This window comes from Neodiprion pinetum, chromosome 6 (genome assembly GCF_021155775.2).
Source record: "Neodiprion pinetum isolate iyNeoPine1 chromosome 6, iyNeoPine1.2, whole genome shotgun sequence".
NCBI classification, from domain to species: Eukaryota; Metazoa; Arthropoda; class Insecta; order Hymenoptera; family Diprionidae; genus Neodiprion; species Neodiprion pinetum.
The window spans coordinates 24,470,268-24,481,856 of NC_060237.1; the positions used below are offsets into that span (position 1 = coordinate 24,470,268).

At 36.4% G+C, this 11,589-nt stretch overlaps 1 protein-coding gene across 7 annotated transcripts in view; it reads right to left on the minus strand.

Annotated features, from left to right (window-relative positions):
• Positions 1-8,008, minus strand: part of Hrb27C (Heterogeneous nuclear ribonucleoprotein at 27C) — a 33,001-nt gene extending 24,993 nt beyond the window's left edge. For 6 of the 7 annotated variants that reach the window (XM_046632290.2, XM_046632292.2, XM_046632285.2 and 3 more), the window contains exons 1-5: positions 7,868-8,008; positions 5,098-5,157; positions 2,708-2,915; positions 2,253-2,439; positions 580-662 (exon numbers count right to left, since the gene is read on the minus strand). In XM_046632290.2, the coding sequence (XP_046488246.1) occupies positions 580-662; positions 2,253-2,439; positions 2,708-2,915; positions 5,098-5,157; positions 7,868-7,905 (576 nt within the window). In that variant the 5' untranslated portion in view covers positions 7,906-8,008. The remainder of the gene's footprint in view (positions 1-579; positions 663-2,252; positions 2,440-2,707; positions 2,916-5,097; positions 5,158-7,867) is intronic. The other variant, XM_046632288.2, reaches the window with a different exon arrangement.
• Between the last annotated feature and the right edge of the window lie 3,581 nt (positions 8,009-11,589).

Consider the following 11,589-nt stretch of genomic DNA (forward strand, 5'->3'; position numbering starts at 1 on the left):
CAAATATATTTTAGTATAACAAGATCAGATCAATTAAAAAAATCGTTTCAAATTGTTGAATGGTATCGATGTACTTTCACCATAGGACGTGATATGTTCAATAACATCATTGTTGATAAAATTGAAATGTTTCTATGGAATCGCAAATTCAAGAGTAGCTTTCAAAATAAATAAACGAAAAAGGAACATATTTCAAAATAAAAAATCAATTTTAAGAAAAGAAAAAAAAGAAAGAAAAATTTATGCCTTTGTAGTAAGGAAACCATGATTTTTGAATATTGCGAAGCGAAGTGGTTCACAAATTCGGCAGGCCAGAATTACTTTATCTAATTTTATAAAATGATAAGATTATTATTTTTAAGACGTAAATATAATTATTATAGCTACTATAGCACGTAAACAAACATAATTCAATACAAAGTTGCCCTAAATATATTTATACTCATTAATTCTATTGAAATGTGTCCCATTCCTAATCTAGACTTTTTATTATGTGACCAATATGTATATTAGTATATACCATTATTTTGTTCCTTTATTTTTGTCTGTTATATATTTTGTGGTGTATGATTGCTATACCTGTTTTCCATTCAAGTTGACGAAATGCTCGGCGACACATCGGTCCACTGCGTCTTCATCCTCAAAGCTGAGAAAGCCAAACCCTGTCGTCCAAACGTGACATATTGTACATCAAGAGCCCAAAACGGTTTTTTTTTTTTCATTTGTTCATGTTATGTTCTTTACATCAAAGCTCATTTATTTATTGATCACTATGATTGATTTTTTTTCCCTATCTTTAACCCATTGCTGAGTATCAAAATAACGTATCTCAAACTGAATAATGTATAAGTGTTAATAGTTCTAGCATGACCCTACACTGCTGATTTAGGTGTATCACAGGCAAAAATTCACATGTTTAACACCAAATGTTACTATTTTGAAATAAACTATGAAATTGAGAAACTTTACATGAAGCAACTGTATTCCACTTTGATTCAAGATAGGATTATCTCACTGTAAGAAATTTGCAATATTCCTTTTCAGTAATAACTCAACTTCACAGTATTCTATTGACTAAACGTCCCAAATTCATCAAATATTCTATACCAGAATCAACCAATATTATTCATAACATGTAGCTGAAACCATTCGATCTATAGAAAAGTATAGGGAAAAATGTACGGCATTAAAAACGTGACTTCAACGTGTATAGAATTATGAGCAACTTCACAGATACTACTTTTCGGTCATATTTACGTTAACGAGATACATTACTAAAAAAAAATGTTCATCACATGAATTCAAGAATTTAATGCAATGAGAAAGGATTTTTAATCTTTGTTCAAGTAAATCGGTAAGTATAAATTGTAAAATGCTGATCCAGTCAATCGTTCTGTAAGTTTATCTTTGTTCAGTCCGAGATGTAAGCCAAGTAATGTAGCTATTAGCAAATTGATAAAGTGGAATACAAAAATTGCCCATGAAGATTTTTACACGAAATTCTTATCGTAGCTTAGCCAACTTAAGCTAACTTACAGTAGCATAGCCTTACGGAACCTTAAGCTAGACTTAAGATGTACTTAGCCAGACCAATTTATAACGTGTCTTAAATAAGATAGCATAGCTAGAGTAAAGAAAATTACTAGGTTTAGGTTAATTTAGATAAACTTAAGTAAATCTAAATTACAATTGAGACCGTTATAAAATTATGACAGCAGTGCAATGTTTTTTCTTCAAGCATGAAAAATTATCAATAAATAAATGTTAGCTATGGACTCGTCTGTATATAATATGTGTACTATATCTAAAGCCACCTTTGCAAATTCATGTGAATTTCAATGCTCAAGTAACTTTACCAGTAAAAGTTACATTAAAAGTTTATTCTATCGCTTTTCGTGTGATTTAATCCATTACAAATCGCTAATACGGTAAAGAATACAGTTGTTGGCAAATTAATTGCAAGTTGCCTTACCAACGACCATATAATCTTATCTATGCTTCATGATGGATTTGTTACATTTCTTTTTCTAAACAAATTCAGTTTTTGCAATGAAAATATAAGATACAATGAAAATAGTATTTTTAAAAAAACTCGCTAAAAAAATTCATTATCTGAGGGAATAAATCCGGTTACAAACTCACACGAATTTATTGATTATTGATAATATCTTTTTATAAGAACCTTTCACAACTGGTTGTGAGCATGATAAAGACAAACGCGACGATGAGATAATATCAAAGGGTAAACTCACCTCTGGACTTCTTCTTCTCTTGATCGTACATGATGACCACTTCCATGACTTTGCCAAAACGAGTGAAAAACGATCTCAGATCAGTTTCGGTGACATTGCTCGGCAAGCCACCCAAGAAGACTTTTGGAAAACCTCCGCTACGCTTTGGTTTTTGCAAAGTGCGTGGATTGCATGGTTTCGGATCAATCTGTGAGAGAAAATTCGAGAACATATTACTAAAATGAAAGCGAAAAATCATTCAAATCATCAGAAAATAACATACAATTTGATTGTGAGTGAAAACTGAAGTGTAAAATAACGAAGAACAGCTTGTTCTGCTAAAGATTAGATCTCCATAAATACAGTGAAAAACAGTCTGTTCCAAGATATCCGTTCTACAGATTTCCAGAAGAAAGTATCGAGAATATTGTAACCGTCAACTGAAACAGAAAATTTTTTCATGCATCCAAGCTTACCGTGCGTCCATCTAGTTGGTGTGGCCCATTCTGAAGGACGAGAGCAACATTTGCAGGGTCACTGAATGTAACAAATCCAAACCCACGGCTGCGACCTGACTCGCTGTTCTTCATTACAACGCAATCAATAACCTCGCCATAACGGCTGAAGTAGCGCTGTAGATTCTCCTGTGTCGTCTCCCAGGACAGACCACCGACAAATAATTTTCTGCACAAAACAATCGAATGAATAATGAGTGGCGTAACACTAAGAGTGCGACCGATTGGGGAGAAAAAAGAATCAATATATGTAGTAAATAAATAATAAGTTAACAGAAGAAAAGTGGGAAGCAACGTTATCGTTTCAATTGTTTTTGATCGTAAGAAAATTGATCGCGCCGCGTAATGGATACCAGCAGCTATGCAATTTATCCAAAGTGTAGGTTGCGTGTGGGCTTTGAATGCATTACGTGCACTTGTTGGATGCAATCACATCAGTGTCGCACGTTATAACATGTTATATAGAATGAGTCCTGCAGGTGGTAACATGTATAGTCGATGTGGTAGCGAGTATAGTCGATATTGTTTGTGCATGCAATAATTGATAAACCGATTGATAAGCCTTTGTTAAACTGTACAATATATCGAAAGATGGTTACTCTAAAAAATTTGAGGAAATAGAGAACAAAAAAGAAGATGTGATAATGGTTAAGGGTACAATTTTAAAGAATTTTAAATGCAAGGTAATAATTTCTAAACGGTATATTGATGGTTAATTTGAAACAACAAGAATCGTAAGTGGTTTCTACACCATGCGGGAATAGTTGACATTGTGAAATTTTTCTGCTGTGTTACTTTTATAACTGGTTTTTAACTTCATGACCGTTGTGCAGCGTATTTTCTATGGTTACAATTTAAATAGTGGGTAGCAGATATCACGAATACAGGCTCAGCAAGAGAAAGCAATAAAATGCGAGAAATAAGGTTTTAACAAAATTCTGTTATGACAATTTTAATAATTTAACCCATTGGCGTAAATTTTTAAAATATAATATATTCAAGGCTTGGTGCATGCGTAATCCAACATAGTCGCCATGTAAAACAACTCTGTTCCCAATTACTTGCTGGATAATAATAAAATGCGAAAATCACTCAGAAAAATTGGATACCGCGCCAATGAGTTAGAAACATCAATCACAAATTAGCCTACGTTGAAAGTACCTCGAGTGATTGAATAATAGAATTGTGTCTCACTGTACAAAATTTTGACCTATGTGAAATCGCTAATTATGAAATGGAATAGACAAATTGACAGTGACAGTTTTCTTAGTTGATTTAATTAGAACTGGGCAATGCTGATCTTAAAACTTTTCGAACGTTCAGTTTGGATATCGGTCAGTTAAAAGTCAAAAACGCAAATGAAAACGTTTTTAGAATATTTCTTTTTTCTGCACACCTGACAAACATCGCCAACGAGGTTCAAGTAAGTAATATTGACATGGTGATATAGTTTTTTTAAGTCGCTCATTTACAATTTTACAGTGAATTTGCAGAAACTGAGTTTGCAAAATATAAAAATTTTTTGACAGAAGACACTATTATTGCAGAATTACGATTTTTCTTAAATATGTACCGATGCACTAACGTTACCAATTTAAACCTCATCATTGATATTGAGAATGATATCAATCTCTCTGTTTATTAATGTGATACAACCTTCCAATCGACATTTTCCACTCAAAATACCTGATTATTCGTGCATACTTTTATTGTACTTGGTGTTCAATACCAAATATATTGTTTAAATTCATAATGTAGTCATATTGCATAAAATGAATCAAGTTAACACAGATATAACTTATTTGAAAAATATCGCTGTATTAAATTTTGATGAAAAGATTATTTTTCATGGAAAATAAACTTTTCTGACCCAGTCTTGGCAGCTGAAAAGGGAGACGAGACCTTAAGAGCAAAAGTGATTTACCGATCGGCAGGATAGTCGTAGGCATTAGTCTTAATTTTAGTTATATTAAGCATAATGATACTTTCAGATCAAAATAGCCAATGGTGATAGAGAGTTTTTTTCACAAATGTGTCGCGCATTCAGAAGAATGTTTGATACTGCAACAGTATATGAGTTTCGAAACGTATTAAAAGTGAAAATGAATCTTTGATCTCAGACTTCAAAAGAAAAACCCGCTATTTCGAGTGCTAAGCTGATTGGGATCCGATTTTGTCACTGCCTCGTGACTCGACGTTTGACTGTGACAAGAAATAAAATCAGTTAAACAGCAACGAACGCACGGAAGGGTTGAATTTCATCAGATCTGAAAGTCTCTGACAGAGATGTGTATAGGGTAGAGGTAGTAGGTGTACTTTATTTGCTATAAGGATAAGAATGTGCTACTGACTCGCTTGCATCGGAGTTTGACTGGGAGTTGTGCCGCCCAGGGCGCTCGTCTCCCCTCATCCTGGACAACAGAGACACAAGAGACAATCTCAAAGCATACATAGATATTAGCCTTTTCACTGAAAAAACTGGGTGGAAGGACACGCTAAGCTCATCATCCTTAAAGCAATGGAGTCTGGGATTCGATGAACACGGTTCTATTTCAGGTTTTTTAAGAGAAAATAAAAAAGGAGATACCAGGCACAAGATTGTCCAAACGATTAGCTGTCCCTACTCCAGCTTTACTTACACACACAATTCGGCTATATAAGAGAAATCAAACTCTGAATCAGATGTTACCATATCCCTACCAAGCTTTTTTTCTTATACTCAACACCCTAGGACAGCATTAAAGTTGCTTTACACAATTGTACAGTCAAACTCATCATTTATACGAGCTACCACACGATTGCGAAATAGCTGTTTCCAACATTAATATAAGTGGAATGTGGTGAAAGTTAGCAGCTAATCATCGTCAAGTGCCTTCAATCACAAACAATGAGATTGCCAGTCCAACTTTGTTGTTATCAATTTCACTTCAATGTATTAAAATTATTGATAAATTGAGATTATATGAAACATGGCCTCGATACACAAGACTAAGGTTCTAACGTACATCCTTGATAAGTAAAGCCAACTGTTGAGTGAAAAAACGTCACAAGATAACATTAGCAAACTTTCAAGTTAAAAGTAGCAAAAACAATGATGAGTCACGAAATTGGCAATTGCATACCAAGTGCTAGAAACACACGATGATAAATGTTAATCTACAACACGATCTACATTACAAGAGAAATACATATCTGGTACTTTAAGATCATTTCAATTACAGTTCAACAAGCAACTGATACGAGACGGTCTTTCTTTTTCTCGAAAATTATCCGTAAGATTCAACATTGACCCGTTGTAAGGTACCATAAAAGGAAGAGATTGTATAAGGCACAAGTATTTATAAGTTAATTACTATTCAATTTCACTGAAATACAGTTTGAATTGAAAAATCAATCAACAGACGGTGACTTGATGTATTATTTACTCTTCAATACAATCGGTCGCCATTGCCGCATATATACTTGGACTCGAAGTACACAGCTGGAGAATTTTAAATATTTATAATTTAGTGGAAGGAGTGATAATAATGCCAATCATTCGCATCATTGTTTATACTGCAGCTGCTACAGACTGTGGAAAATTTTTCTACGATATTAGTGGTACTTAAGAATTTTGTGCCCTGGGTATCAAATTTCCATTAAATACCAGGAGCAAACTGATTAGAAGTGGAGGATTAATTAAGATGGTGCATAAATATTACACAATGTTTTAGCTTTAATGCTTCTCTTTCATCGCTACTAATTCCTGCTGCAATAAAAGTCATCAAAAAATTTAACCCAATACCGTTGGCTAGTTTGACTTAAACGTAAATGAAGACACAGGTCCACATAAATTTAAAACTGGCAAAATAGTTGTGCAATTATCGAATCGCCTATAAGGTAGGCGACGACAGTAATAATGACAAAAGGATCTAAATAATCCGTTCACCTTACCCAGTCAATTAGCAGGAAACATAACGATTTTGGAATAATTCCTGCGTATAAATTTATACTGTGCATGCGTGATAATGCGAAAAGAATAAGTGTTTGGACTATAGAGTATGAAAGAATAAAAGAAATACGTAACGCAAGCGTTGCCGTGGGAATTGCTCAAATCTGCGTTGAATTTCTATCGCGTGTGCGTATGCGTGAATACATAGGCACATAGGCGTACATAACACAAATAAAAGTCCTGCTTAGCGCGCATATGGCCGCCATGTTTAGAGAACTCACCGAAGGAAATACGACGAACTCGAATTGCCATTCATTAAAATCGTGGTTATATTTTGGGGGGGTATCAGCGAATTACCGGAGCTACCAATCAAGAGTGGCGAAACTTTACTACGTTGCAAATGAACCGTAAGATCTGCGACCAAGTCGTAAAATTGTTTACGACGAATAGCGGTGATTGAAATGAGAATGAGAAAAATTAAAAAAAAAAAAACGTAGGAAAACAAATATTTATTAAGCGGGCTTCGGAAATGCCGCGGATCGATGACTGACCATTAATATCGAATCATTCGCTGTAATAGCCAAAGATTGATTTTCTTGGCGACAAATGATTCGTAATAATTCAGCCCAATAAGCGTTGCCAACCAACCCAAGCGGTTTCCTCCAGACAGGCGAGACGCGAAAGAGCGGTTTATCCCACATTTTTCCGTATTCGCGCAGCAGCGTCGAATCGGGTAAAAGGCGAAATTGTCTCTTGGCATTGAGTTCTTTAACCTAGAACGGGAGAAATACTGTTTTGCCTGATTGTGAATTAGGGACGGGCGGGCGCCGGGGTGGGCGAGACAGGTGAGGGGATGCAGAGGCGAAGATACGGTCACCGTGTGAAGGAGAGAACCGGCATCAAACACCGCACCAAGCTAGCAAATTCTACGCCACAGCCGCCGATGCGGTTGCAGATTTTGGAAAATAGGAGGGAATTCCGGGCGAGGGGATGATTTTATTGTGGATATTTAAAGCCCGGCGGTGAAGATAGCCGGATTTCAGGGCTGATAGATTATTGAACGTCAGCCCTGCCGAAACGCAAATGGTCACATCGCGCAGCAGTCAGTCCGGAACTAATATATCGGGACGAACCTAGCTTGCGCAATATATTCACCGTATTACGACCTAAAAACGTATCGTCAGACTTACCCCTTTTCATCGTCGTCCATTTCGGATTTCACTCTCATAATATTACACTTAAAACTACAAAAATGTTATTACTTTTAGCGCGCGTGTGGGAATATGGCACGATGCTAGCGCGACGAGGGTAATGGCTCCTCACAATGAACGCGACTCACAGAATGTAAACGTAACGAAGCGGCGCCCGTCACTTCCGCTACCGCTAAGTCAAATCAGTAACCCGAACGCTCGATTCGCAGCATAATTCGTCTGATGCGCACCGGTTTGGTCACGAAAAGTCCCCCCGTATTATCTTATCACTAATTAGTTATGTTTCATTCTCTAATACTCGCGAAACAATGATATAAAAAAATTTTTACAAAGAGATGTTGCCTGGCGCCGTAGGCCCGGGTTCAACGATCTGGCGTCACGGAGGCGACGCTCGACGCCATCTTGTTCCAGGATTGTGCGGGAAATTTTGAACGCGGCAGAATGCCACGAATATCATTATAGCAGTTTTTATAAGAAAACCAGTCCTTCACCCTGATATGATTACTTTCAAGCGTGCGAGCAGCTTTGTCGACGAGATTCACTTTCGTGATGCGGTATACTTAGGCTTGATGAAAATGATAATTCCTCTTAAACTGTTGAGTATTTGTTCGTATATTTTACACATTACATACGTTTGCGGCGAAGTTCTTGATCTTTAAAAAGGGGGCTGCTATAATCTTTCCCGTTATATTGATTTCTCTTCTATTTTTCAGCATCTTATCAGCATTGTAACGGTTTACTCTCTGACTTAATAGACAAATCCTTTTTTCGCCTTTTTTTCACACTTGCTAAACGGACGATCGCTGTAATCTAGTATAAATATGTAGAATAAAACTTTTCAAAAATCTATATTTTTGAACGAAGCACCTACTAATAAATCAAAATGTAATAATTTGTTCATAGTTTAATTCAAATAACATGTGCCGAGTTGTACAATTTAAAATACGACCAGAAAGTACATACATTCAACATATAATAGAAACGTCGATACTTTGTCAATTATGAATTACGATACTTATTCAGACATTTTTACATGCTTGAATTCAGGGGATGAGAATTAAATTCACCAGGATTCACATTTACGGTGATCAAATGTTCCATCACTTGCTTTTTTCCCCATTATGTGTAATATTGAGTGCGTAGCGGGATTTCGTTCAGGTAGATTCAACATTTTTATTTTATTATTTCACACTTAGAAATGATCTGAAATTTTCGATCAGACTAGGTATATAGAAGTTTATGATTACCCAGGGAGTCGTATAGACACGATGAATATATATATATATATATATATAGCGAACGGTTACCTATGATAGACTATGCATATAAATAGACAATCCATATGCGAAAAAAACTAGTTTGTATTAGCCGAGCTCATCACGTCAGTACAACATAAAACATGAATTACGCGTCTGACGCACGGGTACCAATTAAACTCATCATCACACAGCCAAGGAATCATACGGTGCGAAGTCTTTAATTAAAACCAACACGCGTGGCAAAATAGACGCATGTTAAGATTCTCGTCAATTCTTGCCCATAATCAGCGTTTATTACCAGGCCTGAGCTCCTTTCTTTGTCTGAATAATGCAATAATGCTTCGAACTTCCGGCCTCGCACCATTATAAGATTATGCCGATGTTCGCGATGATTCTTTCAAGCAAAAGATTACGTCGACAAGCTTCACTTGTTCCCAATTCTTTCGAGCATGACAGCTCAAGTTTTTCTCATTTTTGAACGGCCATGTCGCGCACACCTTGGCTATTGTGATAATAAATCGATGCTCGATCGTTTCTGCAGTAGTTCAATAATATTGGCTGAAAAATTTATTGATATAGCCTCTGATTGAGAAAAAATTGTACAACTTGTGGCACACTGAGAGAAATTTTTAGTTCCGGTCACGCTCAGTCCTTAACTATTTTCATTTTTAACCACAATCGAAAAATATAGTTCTAGGTAGAAAATGAAAAATAGTTTTCCAGCTGTTACCAGAAAGTCTAGTGTCCGTTACTATTTTTTCTCATTACGATCACTGTTAGTATATTTTCTCGTAACTGTTGCGAAAATTTAATGCTTGTGCAACAAGAAATCGATGTTAAAGCCTTATTCAACTAAAAAAGTAGAGTAAACCGAATAAAACTGATTTTGCGTTGCAATAACCAAAAAAAGATCGACAATAGCGCAAAATGGTTACGCGTACCTCGTTTTTCGTAATTCCGACAACGTTCGAACAGTTTTTTTTTAACGACACCTGTTTTACTGAATTTTTATAGTTACCAACACAAATGAAATTTTTCTCGTATGTAGTATGTAGGTATAATAATGTAACTTGGAGTCCACAAGCCAAACTTGGCCTCTTCTTTTTCACCCAATATCTCGCGCCCTTTCCCGTCATCCCGACTCGGCATTAGCGACAACCGTTAGGGGTGAAAGACGACCCTCACGATTTTTAAGGGACATCTGTTTACCTGCTTGGTGAGAGACGGACGAAGCACATGCTTGCACTGCGATAAAACGCCGAGTCTGGAATCGTCTAAGGGAATTCGATTTGTCCGTACAACATGACGGAGATTCGAAATTTCTTAACCGACGATGAGGGGCGGCCTGTTATCAGCCATGTCAACGGATTTATCTTCTGATTTTACGAGGCGATTTCTTTTGACCCTGCGGGATAAGCAGACGTGCACGGAATCCAGTCCCCCTTAACCGGTGACACATCCGGATCCGGGTTAACCGCCGAACTTGGAGACGCGATCTGTCCAAGCGACTCTCAACTTGACGTTGCTGACGTATAAAATTAACCGATATCGACATCAGAATTTTGAGGAGTCTCGATCATTTTTTGTACTATTTTTCTTCCACGAGAAAAAATTCTACGTTAATCTGGGCCGCCAATTTCGCCTCGCGCGATAGCGGCAACCGGAAATATCGCGATAAGTTCAATTCCTTTCACGACAGATAAGCCCACAAAATAAACCACAATCCTCCACTTTGACAGCCAACAAAGTTTTACATAAGTGTAGTTTACGCACGTATGCAAGCTCTGGTACAGTTTGGTCACTCGACGTTAAATATTAGCATATCGCGAAAGGATCATATTATACTTACAAAAATATATGTGTGCGTGTATCGCGATACATTTAGCATAATTAAATATGCTTCAGGAAAAAAACCGTGTTCACATCTTAACCAGAAAATGTCTGAAACGAAATATTCCCGCAATATCAAATCACGATCGGCTTCTACATAAATTATTTCCGATTCAATGCGCACAGTATATTTTAATGTGTAACCTATGTTCCCGAGAAGGAAAATTTATGCAATAAACTAATGTATGTATGTATGGGTTTAATGTTTGAAGGTGAAGATAGACCTTGATCAAAATTCTACACGATTAACACTGTTGACAATGACAAGTTCTCCTTCAAAAAAATAAACGCAGGATGGAGTTTACGATTTTCGATTCCAAAAAACCAGTTTAAAGAGCGGAATATTTAAAGCTTTCAATGTTGCATTCGAGATTTTCGTATATAATCAATGAAAAGGCACGGTGCTGCAGAGTTCATGCAATTTCGTGCAAGTGGATTACCACGATTGAACAACGTCTGCAAAACCTTCGCGACAATATATCGCTGGTCTAGGAAACTTAAATCGATTACGACTTCGTTAGTAAGTAATAGAAGTATACAAATATCACACGG